The following is a 19,595-nucleotide window of genomic DNA, read 5'->3' on the forward strand; positions in this document are numbered from 1 at the left end:
CACAAAACAGCCTCTCTCACAGCCACACATACGAAGAGGATGCCATGAGAGATTCAGTCCTCGAAAGCATCACTCAGCATTTCTTTCTCTGATTCTGCTGCTTACTTGCGTGTTTAATCCACCAGACACTGAGCTCAGGGGCCTTCATGTCTGTTCGTGTGTGTGTGTGTGTGTGTGTGTGTGTGTGTGTGTGTGTGTGTGTGTGTGTGTGTGTGTGTGTGTGTGTGTGTGTGTGTGTGTGTGTGTGTGTGAACACACACTGAGTATACACAACACATAACACACTATAGTAACATAAATCAATACCAAGTGTTTCCTCACTTACAAACACAGGAACAGCTGCACTCATGCGTAGATTTACATGCAGACACACACTACCAGACATCTTTCACTGTTTTCATCAGTGCTCTTTGAAGCTTTTCATTTCCCTGCAGACAGTGGATTGAGAGTACTCTTCATGCTTAAGAAACTCTTTTCCAGACTCTGAATGCTGATGCCACATGTCAGCACTCCCTAAGCTCCTAAAGGGAGTTAAGGCTCAAATGGAACTGTTAGCTTTGCAGACTCAGATTTTAATATTGAAAATCAAAATAAACTTATGGGTGCACTTTGAGATTTTTTATGTTTTTTTCTTAACATCCTTACTAACAGATCTCCACAAGGACATATAAACATAAGAATGGTGATTGTATTAAAATTGTTAATCCATACATTAGTGCCATAGATTAGTGCCGGCTGTAAAACGCATTTGAAATCTGCCTCTGTGGAGCGCTAAGGCATCCATAAATTAACTGTTGATAGGGTAAACGGCTACAAAAGCATTACAAAGATGTGTGTAGCAGCAAAAAGAGATCATCAATATTAATATCTTTATAAATATTAGAAAGAGTCTTCATTGGGTGGGTGGGAGTTATTTGTCATTCTGAGGGCTGCAACAGATCTTCAGCTCTTTACCGGTGCTTAGAATCAGATCCCAAGAGGATGGGTGCTCCATCATTTAACAATAGGCATCCAACAGACACATGCATGCCCATCTGTTAGTCGTTAAATGGGAGCGTGCAAACCTGGAACACATACACACAGTTAAGTCCTATATTCAGCCTTAGTGATTTAAGCACTCTAAATAATGTCATGCAATCTTTGTTACATTCAACATGATGATAATAATAATAATGATTAAAATAATCGTTCTCAAAATTAGCAGCTTCAAGATACACATTATTCACCCCAAAAGCTGGAAAATTACTGTTACACCAGACAAGACATTAAATGCCACCTATAAAGTAGAATAGCTCAATCAAATAACACAACATGGAGTAATAATATAATAATAAGTTAATAGATTACACAAAAGAAGAAGCTCAATAAATAGATAATAGAAAAGAGTAAAATAAAATAAAAGAGCTCAGTGGCCAAAGAAAATCTAAATATAATACAATAATAAATACAGATGTTGTGGTACGAGGTATCGGTCCTTGTAGCAGCGGAGCTGAAACAGATATTAAAAAAAAGACTTCATTGTCCAAACAATAAGTGGTTCAGATTGGTCACAGTTAAGACATCACCAAACAAATCGTGGTGTGGGATTATTTCTAATAGATCTTGAGTGGTTAATTAATTGAAATGGTGATTAAAATTGGTTACAGCAGAATTTTGCTTCTTTGTTTAGAACAGAAAATCAGAACGAAGGCAGCAAAGTAACACGTCGGTTGCGGCACAAGGTCAACAATAATTTCTTGCATTCAGCCAACTTTTAAGTGTGTAACTGTATTTTCTTACTTTTCTGTTGTGGCAGTGTTGACACAGTGAAACGTGCACACTGACACACATAAATCCTGTGTTTATGTGATTAGATTGATAATAGTGATGGGAAAGATTTCCATGTTTACAACACCATATCAATAAAGTCACGTGAGAGATTAAAATAAAAGAGCTACAAGAGGGCAGTTTAGCATTAAATGTATTAAAGTGTACTGTTAAAAGATTGTAATACATACATTAACTGAGTAACTGATTAAGGCCCACACACAAATACTCAAACTAGGTTGATATCTGTCAAAACTGCTCCTGTGAACTCTGCTTCCTGTCAAAGGTGCAGACACAGCCTCGTCCTCTGGCACTCAGATCACCTTCTAAAAGGACTTTCTTTATACATAAAGTAGGAGGAAGTTACACTTAAACTGATCATGATGGTCCTCTTACAGTATGTATTTAATGGTCAACTCTACCTTCTGTAAATAGTAGCTTAATGTATGTAAACGGTACCATGGCAACAATAGGATCATTTGATTGCAACACATGTGACTGAATCAGGCCTGAGTACTGTAATCTGGGAGATGGAGGGAGGTGCAGGCAAAGAGATGAGGAGAGGATGTAGGGCACAATAATGAGAGTAGAGATGAGAGCAGAGACGCAGAAGTGAGTACGTGTGCATGTGGAGCCCAGACGCAAAGACAAGTAACTATAGAGATATATACACTGTATTATTTATGAATTATATAGAGATTATAAAATGTATGTGTGAGATGGACTGATGAGAAAGCAAATTTAAACGGGGTAGTTTTATGATAATAAAAGTAAGTTGCAGATGTTTTAGAGTAGCTTCATTGGAAATGTTTGAGTCAGTTGGTCATCAGCCAAAGACTGAATCAACAAATCCATTTAGGTCCAGTGCTTAGTGGTCTTTGCCAGTACTCATTATACACTGTTTTGGGCGTCAGAGAAAAGAAAAACTGCCTTGAATACATGCAGTGTAATGGCCTATATAAATGTCAAACCACAAAATATTTTTCATTTAAGTACTGCTAAAAGCTGCAATAAGAAGTTGTTTCTGGTGACTGTCATTAGTCACTTTATTTCTGAGACATCCTAGCTCTCTCAGTCGTAGAATTAGCTCTGCTCGAGCCTCACACCTCACTAGTTTTGACATGTGACCTCGTTGCACTTGAGGCAAGATGGTGACTAATGTTTTTTTATTTTGTGTGACAGTCCGAGTTTGTCAGCATAACTTATCTGATGGCTTACTTTTATAGAAATTATCATTTCAGATCACCAGGCTGTCAAACTGATTTATTTCACATGATGTATGGGGAGGGTTACCTAAATCTTATGCAACTGGCAGCGTTAAAATAGCATTACTTATGTAAAGCAGAAGGTGAAGCGAGGATAGCTTCAGGAAAGTGGTTAAGAGTGTCTGGTAGTCAGATGAAAGAAGATGGAAAGAATGTAAAAGGTGACAAATACAAGGCTGTAACCACAAAGGCAGTACTGGGAAGAGCAAATTTAGGTATAGGTGTCATGGGTCTTCTGCCCTGTAATGAAAAGGAAAGTAAATAAAAGCAACTGCTGTCTACAGAAATTACTGGCAGGGGCAGTTTGATCATAGTTGAATACAAGGGGGAGGGGGATGCATGTTTTCCAATATGATTACAGCCTTGGATAATTAAATGTCACAGTTGGACACCTCAGAGGAGGACAGGTTATCTGTTTTGTCTGTTTGGGCTATTCTGCAGCCTCTTAACTTCTCACTGGAGGGTGAATGTTCATATCTGTATTGATATCAGTATAGGAGTGGCTAATTGCCTGTTTTGTCATTTCACCTCAGTTGCCATTCCTGTGTTGCTGATGTACTTAAAATTTTGCTTGCTGCAAACGACATCCGTCACATGTTTCATCAGTTTCGTCCAAGTTGCTACTTATAGATCTGTATAGACTAAAGTTGGCTTCCTGGGTTGGTTGAAGACACTTTACTGGATTCGAAGATTGCACCATTAGCCAAGAAAGTTTTCTTCTGTGTTTTGTGTTTTGGCTGCTGGCTCTGCTCGCACTTTCCTGCTGTGCCCACAAACTTGGGATGACAGCATACAAATAAGTCTCACTTTTACAAGGCTCTGGGAACCTTGTACTGTACTAATATGAAACCTCTGTCATTTAAAAATGAATAACAGACAGACTAAAAACCAACCTTGTTTGCTTCTATTTATTTTTCACAGATGTGATATTTGCCATGTGTGCACACTGTGCTGTAAATTTACATGCAGAAAATTATCTCCATGACTGACTTCACATTTCCCCCTAAAGCAGACAGGAGAATACGCCACAGATGAAGAGGAGGCAGGAACGACAGCTACAGAAGGGGAGAAGAGCATCGAAGTATTTGACTTACCAGAGACAGAGGATATCTTGTCTCCGTCAGAGTTGGACGCCACTAAACTCTACCAGAAGTTCAGAGAGGTAACCTGAAATGCTTCATCTCCAGTTCAGTCACTACTCCTGAATATCCCAGTCTTGATTACATAACTGATAGAAGCCTACACCATTTTTCTCTCTCAGTGCTTTGAAGCATACACTGCAAATATACCCACAAACCCACAAGAATTGCTTAGCTACTGAAAAAAGGTAATTACATTTAACACCAAGAGACCAACACCATGGAGGCTCTGCTTAACTTAGCAAAACTATGCTTTTGTTAAGATCTACAATCCCCTTAGCCTCCCTGATTGCTAATCTGAATGATTAGAGGTGTGAATACAAAGTGATGTAAGTCCTCATTACACCTAATTGCTCGTGTTTTTAGATGAAACCCCCAGAAAAAGAATGAGAGTGAACAGTATAAAGCTGTTTTTGGACCAGTCTGAATTCCAATCTTGGCAACTCTTCACACATTTGGTTTCTCAGAATAGATCCCGTTTTGTTAAACCTCTGGTTCCATCGTTAACAATGAACTTACTTTAAAGATTACAGCAATGAAACGGAACAAAGATTTACTGACAGTTAGCTCATTTATGCTTTTATGCTGCTGAAAAGCTGGTGATATTGATCCAGCACTCCAACACCGTTACCGTCAGCACTATGGCACCACCGGCCTTCCACAATTGCTGTATGACACATTTAACGAATGGTTCCAGCTGCACTGCAGGCACTGCAGTGGATATCGAGTGAAAATATAATGTAATCCCTGGGCTCAGGGTGTGTACATTTACTCCATTTTGTCATTTTTTTTCTCTCTCCCGTAGTCCAGCTTTTCCCTTTCAGTCTTAAATGGCTCTCATTCTGGATGTCTTTTAGAAACCAGGTGACGGGGCAGTCAGGCTTTTTTAAATGATAGAGAGAAAGTGTGATGACACAAAATGTTGTTTGAAATGGAAATAAATCCCAGTCACACTGGGAAAAACAGAGGTTGGCGACTGTGCGATGACCAAAATTACTGCAACCGTGTGCAATGAACTTGCAGCCTCATTGCTTTAAAAAGGTTGCTTCAAACCAGCTAGCAACCAGTTCTCTCGTTACCAAGTGGTCAAGTCAAGTCCTCTGTTGCAGGTAGGTTGCGCTCATCAGCACAGACTCAGTTAAATTGCAACACATTGGCAATCTGCATTTATAAATTAGATGGCAGTTATTTGCAAACCTTCACCAATCTCACTTATCTGAGAGGGATTGCACTCAGTCAGTGTTTGGAGACCGGTTGCCTCCTACCAGGCAACCCGTGCAATGACCTTACAATCAAAAGTGGTCATCCAGAGGTTGAGGGTGTTGCACTATCACTCTCTGGGTGACCAGTTGGTCGCTGCAACTATTTGCAGTCAGTTGCTGAAAGCAAAAACATTTCAGTACCATCACCAGGCAACCATCAATTTTTTTTCTAGTCTCAAGGAGGTTGCTGTCCCATATTTACTCTGCTGTGACTGAGCTATAAGTGAGTTATATATCAGGTATCGACTGATTTGAACACACATCGCCAAATGTTCTCTCCCAGTTTGAGCCATCCCTCTTTAAGAGGAGGGGAGAAGCCATCACTATTTATATTAAAAAATGAATGCTCTGCAAAAATGTAACGGTCTGCAGGGCTTAGTCTAACACAGTCATTATCTCGATGTGCCCACTTTAGTCAGTCATTTCTTTTCCTTTGTTCGCTCTTGCCAAAGACAACTTAGACTTGCTGCATCACTGAGCTTTGTTCAGACTTACTATTTAAGATCCTGGGATTCCTAAAAGTTTTATATGGTATGAAGAAGCAGATTAAATTTTGCACCAAAAGGATTGTAACCTTGGACGATACCTCTGGAGCTTGAAAAAAGGCGACTGGACTTCTTTTTGTTTCTTGAAGACGTTTCACCTCTCATCCGAAAGGCTTCTTCAGTTCTCAACCAAATGGGGGAGAGACCCAGGTATTTAAACCCCTGTGGGCGTAGTCCCCTGGAGGTGGTTATGACCCTCTATTGATCATGTGCTTGAACACATGTGCCCAGGTGTGAAGGGGGCGTGGGCACATGTGCCCACCCCGGGGCACATGTGTTCAAGCACATGATCAATAGAGGGTCATAACCACCTCCAGGGGACTACGCCCACAGGGGTTTAAATACCTGGGTCTCTCCACCATTTGGTTGAGAACTGAAGAAGCCTTTCGGATGAGAGGTGAAACGTCTTCAAGAAACAAAAAGAAGTCCAGTCGCCTTTTTTCAAGCTCCAGAGACTACTATGACCTGGATAACTGAGAATCTACACAGACAACTTGGACGATACCCAACTCATTTGTCTTTATTTACTATTTTCACACATGCACTGGAGCCCTAAACTTTTCTAGGACTTACCCAGTAGGGGTGCATTTAAAGTGCATGTCCGATGCAGTCTTTTGGACATTAGCTGGTCTTTTTAACCTGCCAGTTCTGTAACACGCAGGCTGTGTGATGTTGGATTGCACTGATGTGTGAATAGAGCAGCTAATATCCCACTGCATTCATTACTAGTGAGTGCGCATCATCCTGCATGCCCTATCCAGGCAACTCCCTCAACCTCAGCGAGTATTTCCAGCAGTGAGAATACGAACTGCTTCCTGCTGTGTGCTGCATGTGAGAAAAGAGAACTGTGAAAAATATCCTGATGCGATTCTCCCAAAAATTATTTGAAGTTCATGTGTGAAAATTTCTTAACTCAAACTAGTGAAACCTCACAGTAACTTTTGGCAAACTTTAAAATGAATTTTTGAACAGAACTCTGACTGTTGATTTTCTGTCACTGGAGGTACATCAGGGAGGGGTATCTTACCAGAGACAGTGAATGATTACAACAAAGATAACCTTTTTCGGTATATAAATACAATATGGGAACCCGACATTTGTTTTGTTTTTTTCAGACATAATGAAGTAAGAATCTTTCAGATGAAAAGGACAAGTTAGAAAAAAAAGTATGAGTGCCAGTATTAGTATTGTAATGTTTCATATTCCGCCAAAGCTCTTTGTGTCATGCCTTTGCTTTTCTCTTAGAGCTTTCACTTGCTTCCATTTCAGTATTTCTTCTTCCATATCCTTCTCTCTCTTCATCTCCTCTTCTCCTATTTCTGTCCAATCATTATCTAACTTCCTGTCTCCCTCTTAATGACTGCTCGTTTCAACTTGTACCTCTAACTCTCTTTTTATCTAGTTGGTTTATATATTAAACAGTTTTTACATTGCACTGAAAATACATATATTTATTTCCTATTAGAAAATGTACGATCTTTTTTTTCCTTTATTGCTTTTTTAAACTGCTTAGCTATTCATGCATCCCTCAGCTTTCCTTGCTTCTCCTCTGAGAGTGCATGTCAGTGCTGGAGCTGGGACGCTGTCACGGGGAGGACAGAGTCGGCTGCCTCTGTCCGTCACACTGTATCGACAGCAGAGAGATCCTGCTCAGCCATCCATTTGATTATTGACCGCCCTCTCTTTTCTCTCCTCTTTTCTTTTTTCTCCTCCTCTGCTACCAGCTCCAAATCAAACACACAGTGACCGAGGCCGAGATCCAGAAGCTAAAAAACAAGGTAAGAGATTAAAACTGTCAGCGGGCAGTCAGGGGACTGGCTGTGGGTGCATTTTGTCAGTGTTCACATGATTTTTAAATGAATGTGGGACTAGGGTCAGGATAGCCAGGGAGCAGTGCTTCAAGCTTGGTTGGAAAAATTTGGGAAATAGTCTCTGGAGTTAAAAACAAGAGATTGTTTTAAAGAAAAAAAATGCACAGTTAAAATGCTTTAAATACAGTTTGCACAAATCTTGTTGGTGGTATTGTCTTTTTATATATTTATTTATGTCCAAAATGTTCTTCTTTAGTGCTCAGTGTTGCCAGGGTCTCTGTGAATGCAGTTACGCCTGCATACATAAAATGATGGTTTATTATTCACATGCTCTGTCAAAATTTAATGATGCTTTTTTGATCAATACTTAAACTAATGAGCTATAAATCAATATGAGCAAAGTGGTGCCTATAAAGCTTTTTTTTTTTTTTACAGTTTGTGCTGCTGATGCAGACTTTGCTCCAGAAAGATCTTTTCTGAAGCTCTTATTTTTGATTAAATTTTGCTTACTGAAAATGTATCTATTTATGCTTTGATTTGAGGGATAAGCTATCTGATAATATATGAAAGTTTTCAAAACTTGTAAGATGTGCATCCATCCATTTTCTTCCACATATCCAGGCTGGGTTGCGGGGGCAGCAGCCTCAGCAGAGAAACCCAGACCTCTCTCTCCCCAGCCACCTCCTTCAGCTCCTCTGAGGCGAGATATAATCTCTCCAGCATGTTCAGTGTCTGCCCCAGGGCCTCCTCCTGGTAGGACATGTCCGGAACACCTCCTCTGGGAGGCGCCCGGGAGGCATCCTAGTCAGATGCCCAAACCACCTCATTTGGCTCCTTTCGATGTGGAGGAGTAGCTCTACTCTGAGCCCCTCCCAAATGACTTCACTCTTCAGCTTGTTTCTAGGGAAGAGGCCAGCCACTACCCAAAAGTTTGTGACCATAGGTGAAGGTAGGTACGTAGAACTTTCACGCTCAGCTCCCTCTTTACCAAAACGGACCGGGACTCCAGTCTCCTGCTCCCATCTTCCCTGAACTACTTAAACTTCTCCACTTGGGGCAGCAACTCGTCACTGACCCGGAGTGGACACTCCACCTCTTTTCCGGCTTTTCCGGACCATGGCCTCAGACTTAAAGGTGCTAATTCTCATACCTTCAATTTCACACTTGGCTGTGAACTGCTCCAGTGCCCTCAAACCCTCAAAAAGCAGAGATGAAATTCTGAGGCCACCAAGGCAGAAGCCTTCTGCCACTTGGCTATGCCTAGAAATTCTGTCCATAAAAATTATGAACAGAATCTGTGACAAAGGGCAGCCCTGATGAAGTCCAGCACCCACAGGAAATGAGTCTGAATTATTGCCGGCAATACGGACCAAGCTCTGTACAGGGACTGAATGGACCTGTAACAATGGGCCAGACACCCCTTACTCTTGCAGCACCCCCCAGGATACCCTGAGGGACGCGCTCGAATGCCTTCTCCAAGTCCACAAAACACATGTAGAATGTCCTCCTTTTGAACAATTAAAAATCACTTTGACTTCTTACTCAGTATTGGTTATATATCCTTTTAGACGTTGCTGTTTTTCCTTATCTCCTTTGATTTGTGTAGATCTGTAATGTGTTGTATATGTATTGTTCAACATTAATAATAATAATGGCAAAAAGAAACATTTTTAAAAAAGTGCCTGTGTTATAAATAATGTTAATTTTGTCCTCGTGTAGCTGGCGTCAGTGGAGCGAGAAAAGCAGCGCTGGGAGAAGGAGAAGAGCCAGCTGAAGGCCAGCATTGAGGAGAACAAGGAAAGGATGTTGAAGCTGGAGAGCTATTGGATTGAAGCACAGACCCTCTGCCACACCGTCAACGAACACCTGAAGGAGGCCCAGGCCCAGTACCAGGCTCTGGAGAAGAAGTATAACAAAGCCAAGAAGCTCATCAAAGACTTCCAGCAGAAGTGAGTCTTGGTTAAACTGATCACATTGGACTTCTCACTGTTTTGTTTCTGTTTTTTCTGTCAAGGAATCACAGTTACATTGAGCTCTGGAGCACTGATAATGTTTTGGCTTCTATTTGCATACGCCCATTTGCTAATAGCATGAAAATGTAAGTCTAATGTAGAGAACTGCTTTCAGCAACTTAGATTACAATAACTAATCACGCACTCTCTAATTAAGCTAATTTATCTGGGCTTACAGTAATTTGTGCATTAGACTTTGAGCACCACTGGATTACAGAAGTGCTGAATCATCATGTGCTGCATCATTAAAAAAATCATTATGATTTACAGTCACAAATGTGAGGTTTGTCTACTATGTTCACTTAGTTTTACATTTTAGTGTTCTAATGTGAGATAGCAGATTAAAAAAAAAAAGATTTATGGCAGCTAATGCTCAGGAAAACTGAACATCCAAGTGATTAAAAATGGGAAGGAGACAATAATGTCCTAACAGAGTTTCACATTCTATGCATGTTGGCTATTATCTAAGAAATCAATAGATTAAAATGAAGTTCGATAGATTTTGTCCAGTTAGCTATACACCAGTCTATTTCTGTAATTAACAAAAGCATAACTTAGTCAGAAACTTCTGCTTCGATTCATTCATTAAATCTACTCTGGCTTCCTTCTGTGATAATTTCTTCAGCTTGGAAGGAAATATCACATTTATTATTATAACACTTAAACTATTTCAAATTAGTACTTTGCCTTCAATCCTACAAACATGTTTTAATTAAATTAAAAAAAAAAACTTGGATGAATTCCTTATTTTTTTCTTTTACAGCCACCCTCACTTTAATAATATCTATCTCATTTCCATCTGTGAGCCGGAGCAACTCTCTTTTCTTTTATCCCGTTCAACAGTAAGAACTGAGTTTCCATTTTAATCCAGTGCAGTGCTCCCTCCTTTTCTGTGCATTGATTCTTTTGGTCAGTCCCATCAAAACCTCTCCTGCTCAGCTTCAGTCTGACTGCATATAATTGGCTATGCCCTGCAGGCCAAAAGGAAGCAAAGTGATGTAACAAACTCTCCAAGCTGATCTGTAGCTTAAGCCTGGGCTCCAGAGGACAGAGATTGGGTGCCTTTCATTGTGCAAATTTCCTCTCATGCTTTTTCCTCCTGTGACCTGGAAATCATTCCCATCTGCCATCGTGGAGGTCTTCAGATCCCTTAAATGCACCTTTATGGAGAGAGCAGCCATCTGGAGGGGCTTAAAGTGAAGAAACACAGGTGTATCCTTCCCTGTGTCTCTCCCTCACATCCTCAGTGAGAGGAGCTAAGATGCTATCTGGACATGAGAAAGGGAAGCAAATAGAGAAGAGCAAAGCAGAGGTTAAAAAAAAATGTGTGTGCGTTTGTGTGTTAACTAGGAACAGGAGGATCAGGGTAAAATGAGTCATGCTGGCATCCTCAAACAACCTCAACTCCCTTATTACCACAGCTCAGCGAGAGGCAGCCACTGTCACACATGATGAAATGTGCACATACACATATTGTAGATGTATCTTGTTTCCTGTGTTAACACACAACTCCTCTCCCCTCCTTCCTGTTCCTCCAGAGAGGTGGAATTCATCCAGAAGGAGGATGCAGAGAGGAGGCGGCTGGAGGAGGCTGAGAAAGCTCACCTGGCTGAGATCCAGGGACTGCAAGTCAGGGTAAACTATCTCTTTAAATTTTTCTGTCCACTTTTCATTTTTGTCATAACTGAATACCTTCCTGCCTCGTAGCTGTTCAGAGTGTGGCTGAAAAAATAAGCTTTTTGGCCTTAAATAAAATTGAAAATATGCTAATGAGTGATATAGTCTGGCTGTGTGTGAAATTACATTCAAAGCCAATAATCAGCATGGACAGACAGATCTTTAGTAGCACCCCCCTGTGCTTTTTCTGACACTTTGTCTTTCTTGTGCTCTGCACAAGCCCAGTGGTCACATCTGTTGTCAAACTTTTTTTTCTTTTTTTTGGTTACTTTAAAGCTTTGATTACAGTGGATGACCTTTTATACATGTCGTACCCCCTCTCCAGTCCCTTGTTTGTCATTTTCATCCTGTCCAATAAAAGTGAAGAGTGGCACAACTATAATTATGGCCCTTCTTCACAGCTGAATTGTCAGAAAAGCCTCTACTCTATACATTTGATCACTATTGGCATCCATTCCTTACACCCTTGTGCAGCCCCTCAGTTCATTGATCATCTGAAACAAGCTGTTTCAGCTCCTCTACCTTTAAGCGAGCTTTCTTCTCATTGGTTGTCTCTTGTAAACAAAAGCTTTGAACAGCAGGTGGGTGTCGCTTCCATTCTTACAGCCAGAGCTGTCACTGCATTCCCTTTGAAAGTCGGAAATCCCAACTTCAGAGTCGGAATTTTCAACTGGAATGCGGCCTAAAGTTGGATTTCCAACTCAGAAAGTCAAGGAAACTTTGACTATGCAATTGAAGATGGCGGCAGTCCAAATAAACACTGGTAAAACCTGTAGTGCCACTGTTGTATATTTGTGACTTGGTAAATAAGCCATGCAAAAAGCACTGACAAGACTCTATCTGTGAATGTGCTGCAGTGGTGTTCATACATAATAGGCCCACTTTCAGTATTCTCAAGATGAATATAAATGTGATTTATGATCATCTCCTCATGTCACCAATTGTTCCAATGCTTTGAAGCAGCTGTTTGGACAGGTAAATGCCTACAGATGATTAACATTGATCGCTCCCTCTCCCTACAGATTGCAACATTAGAGTCTGAGCTAATGCAGCTGATGAAGCAGAACGGTATCCAGGTCAACAACAACAACAGCAATAGTTCTGAGAGGCTCGGCGCTCAGCAGCGCAGCCCGAACAGAGCTTCAACACAAGCCAGAGGTCTGTTTGTGAGGGAACTGCTCATGATGGAATAATTGTTAGACTATTTCTTTATGTTGTTATTCTACCACTTGGTTCATTTTCTTACCAAGAAGCTCGATATCATTCATATCTGTCAGAATATGATCTGAATATGAAGGTAAACCCAGCAGCCTGCTAACTTAGCTTAGCAGCTCTGAGAGTAAAGCCAGAACTGCCTACCAGCATCTCTAAAGCCCACTAATGAATATGTCATATCTTGTTTTGCTTTGTTTGATCCAGTGGAAAACTGAAATATAAAAAGAAGTTGTGGTTGTACAGGTGGCCGTGTGCATTCTTTATTTACACTTTTGGTTTAATTGATATAAAAACTAGATGCTTTAGAAATGCGGTGGCAGATTTGGTCAGCTCTGGCTGTTTCCCTCTGTTACCAGCTTTTATGATAAGCTAAGCAGTCTCTTAGCTTGAGTTTAATATGGGTAAAAGTAACATAGCTTTTTCCATTCTTATTTTTTATGCAAGAAAACATAAGTTTAAAAAGTGACAGCTCCTGGTTGTTGTCCTTGCAGTGACCCATAATGCACCACATCAATGCTACCACAAGCTTTTTCTTAAGGTTTATTGACTATTCTTGTCTTGTAAAGTACATTAAAATAAAATGGCACTATTTCTTAACTGTAAACTCAATGGCTACGCATACACAAAATCCACTGCAGTCAATACTGATATTTCTGTTTCACATTGCAAATCCGCTGCTGTTCGCACACGCTCCCTTAACCTTCGCACACGCTCGCACCTCTGACTCCGGTTTCACTTTGGACCACTTCAAACAAAAACAAGCAAGTGATCTGTTTTGGGCACATCTGTCTGGCTTTGTTCTCCTCAAGTCATTTTAAGCTCCGCTGGCTTTATTTCAGTGGCTGTATCAGACAGAACAGAGTGTGCACAGAGAAGGGCCATATCTAATACAGTTCAGTGCAGACGGGATATCGGAGTGGTTGGATGGCAGTGAGAGGAATGATGCAGCCCCATTATGCAGTATTAAAACGAGGGGGCTGAGATTTACAGCTGGAACAGGACATAAAGGGGAGAGCACATGTGGGAGGAGAAGACAGGATCTTCTGAAATTTAAGTGATTCAGTTTTTGTTTCATCTGACAGCATCTCCATGGGCACTCAAGGAATGAGCAGAAAAATGATAATTGTCTGCCTAATTAGTAGTGTCACACACGGGGGAAGTTTGGACATTTTAACTGAGTTGATGTTTTTTAATAGATGTATTTAAATGTGGGCGTCAGCAGAAGGTCTGGGCAAAAGTAGGAAGTTCAAAATAAGTAAAATTTAAGCAAAATTAAAAAAAAAAAAACCACACACACGTATCTGATGGATAGATGTCATCATGAAGGGATGCACATGTATCCCACAAGCTGCTTTTGCTCACTCTTTTCTTTTTGCATATGGGTGTGACTCTAGACCTGAGGGAGGGCTCCCCCCACTCACCCAGCAAAATGAAGGGCTATGGAGGAGTTCCCAGAGACAGCATGTGCTCCACAGAAGGAGAGGTTTGTATTAACACACATAACCCACACAGTTTTCTTTTACTCAGTGAAGCCTTAACACAATGATGTGATTTCTTATTTAGCGACATCTGTTGAAATGTCAACCAGACGTGATGCAGACAGATGTGACTTTTAATCAAACGAGCTCCATTATTCTCATTAGTCTGCTCTTACATTTAATATGTCTCAGATTTCACCACAGGGTGTTTGGTATGTGTGTGTTTGTGCGTGTCTTTAACCCCTGTCCATTCCACTTTATTCTTTTTAATGGATTAATTGCCGCGTGTTGCTCTGCCACTCTAATTAAGTGTGTGGTTCTGTCACAACTTATTGTCTCTCCCAGTGTGATAATAACAGCCACAGTCTTTTTTTTTTTTCAGGATGAAAGGCTCGGGTTTGACTAATGCTGTCACTTAACTCAGCTAGAGGAGGAGCGAGTTCAGTTTAGATAAACAACTCGAGAATTGGATCAGAATTGGCAGGAGCACAGAAGCTAAGTCACTGTGGTGCTTCCTGGGGAAAAGGGGGCAAGGAATTAGAAATGGTGAAAGTATGTCAAGTGACTTCTGTCGGATTAGTGTGTAGCTCTGGCTGCTCAGATCTGTTATTCTTTGATTGCACTTTATTCCCTCTCTGTTCTATGGGAGTACGTTGGAGGTTTTGCCTCCCTCTTTTTGCTCTCTCCTCAGTTACAATTCTTGCTCTTGTTACTTTATCTGTATTCTGGCCTCGTATCACTTCCTCTCCTACCATTTTTCATGTTTTCATTGCCTCTTCCATTAACCTGATGTCTCTTACTCTGTCTGCCATTAGATCTTTGAAGGTCATGGGAGTCCATCCCACAGCCGCTCGGGTTCAATTTGTAGTGTGGCTTCTTGTGATGGAGGAGTGCCAGCACTTAGGGTCCCTGGCAGTGCAGAGGGCTCCCCCAGAAAAACACTCCACGGTTAGCACTCCTGCACCCTCATGATGCAAAACTGTGTTTACTAATTCTTCTTTGCCGTATAAGCTCATCATTTGAAGTAACAGTAATGTCAGTGTGGGATGTTTTTGATCACAGGTTCTCAGTCTCCGAGCCCTTCTTATAGTTTGGAGGAGCAGAGACAAGCTCTGGACCCTGGGTAAGATAGTAAATAATGCAATGACAGTAACTTTTTGAGTGAATTGATGTAGATTGTGTATTGATCGTTGATAGATTTTGATCAGACACAAGAATCACACATAGAGAGCACTGCCATGTAGATTCATTGGACATTTTATTAGGTACACCTTGCTTGTACCGGGTTGGACCGACCCCTTACTGCCTTAATTCTTCATGGCACAGATTCAGTAAGGTCCTAAAATCTTCTGTTCCACCACATCCCAATGGTGCTCTATTGGATTGAGGTCTGGTGAATGTGGAGGCCATTTGAGTATATATGAATATATGTTTGCTTTAACGAGATACTGAACATGTGCACCGAACAGAGGCCGTGAGCGTATATCATGGTTTACAAATATACTGAGCAATGAGCGCACATGAGCAAATAAAACTGAAGAAAAATGTGCTATATTTATGTACAGCATTTATTGTGTACATTTTTAATAATCGTAAGGCATTTTGTCTGAATAATTACTAAAAGATCATAGTTAACAAAGCACATACACCAAAAAAACTGCATCACATGTGTTATTTAACTCCATTTCTCACTTTTCTCCTTTTCTTTCAGGTCCTCCCTCAGGAAAACCAAAGTGAAGGACAAAGATCCCAGAGCCTCACCTGGAAACAGGTATTACAAGTTACACTCCTGTTTCTTTTTTCCTTGTCTACCGCCATCTGATAAACACTAGATTTTACTTTCTACTTAATAATTGCTGATTCAGGAACTATTAATGGAGTTGTGTTACAAAAATCTTCACCACTGACCTTCATGTAATTTCTCCCTCCCTGCACCTCTTTCTCTCTCTCAGCTCCACAGACCCGTCAGCAGAGGACAGTCCAGAGAAACTCAAGGCCAAGGTGTGTGAGGTTTGGTCACTGGTACGCTGGGCAAATACTGATTCTTTCTGCTGTGAGAATGCTGAAGGACAGTTTGCTTTGTCATCAAAAGAGGCTTCTTACCATACTTACAGTGCTTTATAACCATTATTTTATTTGTTTATAAAAGTAAAACACGCACTGTAAGTTCTGCAGGTTACTGTTTGGTCTATTTGCTTTCCAGCTTTAATGTACTGTGTTGTTTCTGTTGAACAGACCTCACTCACATGGCCACACTTCTTCTCCTATTCATATTATGTGGTATTGTATTCCTTTATGTTTTGTAATAACACTTAATCTATTGAAAAGAAAATAATTTAGTACCCTACAAGGTAATTGGGGGGTTGGATAAAAGGAAATTACCTTGCCACAATCATCGAAATGCATAATTGCATTATAATTGCATTATTAATTGCCAGATAAATCAATGAGAAGGTCGATCAAATCCTAATTGGGTTTTATAATTTTAGCAACACTGCAAAAAACATATCCATTTTAACAATCATATGATCTTATTTTAGGTGTTAATTCAAATTTAGCAGAAAAATCTGATCACTGTGCAAATGAGTGCATTTCTAATGTGTATAAAATCAGTTAAACCTCATTCTGATACAATAAGATTAAACTTGTAGGCACTTGCATGAAAACTGTTTCTAATCCTGTGTAATATCAGATGGGGTTACCATAGGATTAAAGAGGAGATTATTTTTGATCCTGCACCAATTCAGTCCTTTCTTACTCTAAGGACACGCTCAGCTTAAGAAGAGTGCATATGAGAAGATAAATCAGTGCAGAATTTATGCTTAATTATAGTTATGTGGAGCTGGAGAAAGCTGACAGTCTAAGCCTGAGATTAGTCTCACTTTGACCTCAAATGGTACTGAGACTAAAAGAACTGGTTTAAGCTGCTGTATGTTATTGAGTATAAGACAAAGCTCTACACTTTCAGCCATTTATCACTAAAACTATAAATCTGTGTATTTCAAGAGAAAGAAAGGAACATTTAATAGTTAAAATAACTTTTCAGAATGTCACTGATGATGACTTTCAGCAGTATTTCCTGCAGGGCAGTGTTGTACCCGCCTTTCTCACCCTGTTAGTTTGTACTTCTCTGCAGGAATTGGATTGTAACGCTAAAATATCCTGGATGTCCACGCTCTCTCACACAATACGAACAGATTTGAACAGCGTCCAGCTTCATTTTACAGTTTGTGCCTTATCCAAGCATCTTAATAAAATGACAGATGTACACACATTTCTTCTTTGAGCCTATGTTAGTCTTCTTTCATTTTTAATAGCACGATGAAGCACATCAGTTACATTCTGAGAGGAAAAGCCTTCATTTTCTTGATTAATTTACTCCTCATCCACTCTCTCTCTCTCTCTGCTTAAGAATTCATTCTTGATTAAATTTGTAACATCTACATACTAATGCAACATCATGTTGCACTTCACAGAACACTGCACAGAAACATCGATAAGAGAGAAGCGCTCCAACTAATCAGCTAAATTCAGCCGCAAAGCCAGTTGGCTCTCAGCACAAGTCTTACGAACGTGTTGTTGATTTCTTAGGCACCCACTTTGTGTGATGATCTGAGTGCCAGCAGCAGCAGCTCAGTGGAGATCAGCGGTCTGCTCAGTGAAGCCAAGATGTCGGGACACTCACACACTCTGGTGCTCTCCTCAGATGAGGTACTAAATGTTCCTGAAACTTTTTTTATGGGTCACTATTTAGCATGTATGCAAAAATGAACCATGAATACGAGCATATGAATTGAATAATTCATACTTTGCCAGTTTGCCAGATGATACATGTACTGTTATAGAAAACATCCAGAAAGTTTTTCTTTTTTTTATTGCATGACCGCTTGTCTTATTTTTATTGCAGATTTTTTTTTTGGGGGGGGGGGGGGGGGGGGTTACAGGCTGCCTTTTCATTTCTGTTCTGTTAACTACCCACTCATTTTCTGTTGTTTTCTATGCTGCAACACTCAGAGTCTGGATATGATAGATGATGAGGTGAGACTGAGGCTGTCTTTTACTGCATGTGTGTCTCTGTGTCTGCTGAGTTATGCATAAACCATTTGTCTGTCTCCTTGCTACTCATCTTTCGTATGGAAGGATCTTTTTTCTCTTCATGTCCCACAGAATTTAAGCATTTCTACATGTTGAATGTAGGCATCAGTGGATTTTTTGATGTTGTTGACTAGGTTTGAGCTCATTATTCATCCAAATTAAACACTGATGGTAGGGCTGATAGGTTATGCATCTTATGTACTTCTTTTCTTTGTCATATATGTTCAGATCCTTGATGAGGGGCAGCTTTTAAAGCAGTGCCAGTGGCAGAACCGCAGCATTACAGAGTGGACTTCCCAGCAAGTGGCCCGCTGGCTCATGGGTCTCAACTTAGAACACCATATCCCAGAATTCACTGCCAAAAATGTAGATGGAGCGCAACTGCTACAGCTGAATAGCACTGAGCTCAAGGTAACCTAGATCTTTTTGTTATTAAATACATTTTAATTATATTTCCAATGCATACAAATTAGAATTGGTAGCTCGGTTTTGGAAAGCCTATAAATACATTGTGAAGGCCTGGCTCACAGTCTCCACTCTAATTCATCCCAAAGGTGTTCTATCACCGGAACTAAGGGGCAGAGCCCAACTTCTGAAAAACAACCCCACACCTTAATCCCCCCTCCACCAAACTTTACACTTGGCGCAGTGCAGTCAGACAAGTACCGTTCTCATGGCAACCAGTAAACCCAGACTGATCCATGGGATTACCAGATGGAGAAGCATGATTCGTCTCTCCAGAGAACACATATGCTCTAGAGTCCAGTGGTGGCGCGCTTCACACCACTGCATCCGATGCTTTGCATTGCACTTGGTGATGTAAGGCTTGGATGCAGCTGCTTGGCCATGGAAACCCATTCCATGAATATTTTTGTGTGCTGTTCTTGAGCTAATCTGAAGGCCACATGAAGTTTGGAGGTTGGTAGCGATTTTACATGGCCTACCACTTTGTGATTGAGTTGCTCATTCCCAATCTCTTCCATTTTGTTATAATACCACTAACAGTTCACTTCGGAATACTGAGTAGCAACGAAATTTCATGACTGGACTTGCTGCATAGGTGGTATCCAATCACGGTACCACGCTGGAATTCACCGAGCTCCTGAGAGCGACCTATCCTTTCACAAATGCTTGTTGAAACAGTCTGCAGGCCTAGGTGCTTGCTTTTATACACCTGTGGCCATGGAAGTCATTGGAACACCTGAATTCAATGATTTGGCTGGGTGAATGAATACTTTTGGTAATATAGATTAAATAAGTAGCAGTCAGGTGCTGCTAAGCAAACACACT

The 19,595-nt window shown here is 40.6% G+C and overlaps 1 protein-coding gene across 3 annotated transcripts in view; it reads left to right on the forward strand.

Annotated features, from left to right (window-relative positions):
* ppp1r9a (protein phosphatase 1, regulatory subunit 9A) overlaps window positions 1–19,595 on the forward strand; it is a 53,578-nt gene that overhangs the window by 31,031 nt on the left and 2,952 nt on the right. For 2 of the 3 annotated variants that reach the window (XM_030741541.1, XM_030741540.1), the window contains exons 7-19: window positions 4,081–4,233; window positions 7,742–7,795; window positions 9,548–9,777; window positions 11,379–11,475; window positions 12,540–12,675; window positions 14,127–14,215; window positions 15,026–15,158; window positions 15,273–15,333; window positions 15,922–15,981; window positions 16,163–16,211; window positions 17,802–17,921; window positions 18,225–18,248; window positions 18,534–18,716. In XM_030741541.1, coding sequence (XP_030597401.1) covers window positions 4,081–4,233; window positions 7,742–7,795; window positions 9,548–9,777; window positions 11,379–11,475; window positions 12,540–12,675; window positions 14,127–14,215; window positions 15,026–15,158; window positions 15,273–15,333; window positions 15,922–15,981; window positions 16,163–16,211; window positions 17,802–17,921; window positions 18,225–18,248; window positions 18,534–18,716 — 1,389 coding nt within the window. The remainder of the gene's footprint in view (window positions 1–4,080; window positions 4,234–7,741; window positions 7,796–9,547; window positions 9,778–11,378; window positions 11,476–12,539; window positions 12,676–14,126; window positions 14,216–15,025; window positions 15,159–15,272; window positions 15,334–15,921; window positions 15,982–16,162; window positions 16,212–17,801; window positions 17,922–18,224; window positions 18,249–18,533; window positions 18,717–19,595) is intronic. The other variant, XM_030741542.1, reaches the window with a different exon arrangement.

This window comes from Archocentrus centrarchus, chromosome 11, assembly GCF_007364275.1.
Source record: "Archocentrus centrarchus isolate MPI-CPG fArcCen1 chromosome 11, fArcCen1, whole genome shotgun sequence".
NCBI classification, from domain to species: Eukaryota; Metazoa; Chordata; class Actinopteri; order Cichliformes; family Cichlidae; genus Archocentrus; species Archocentrus centrarchus.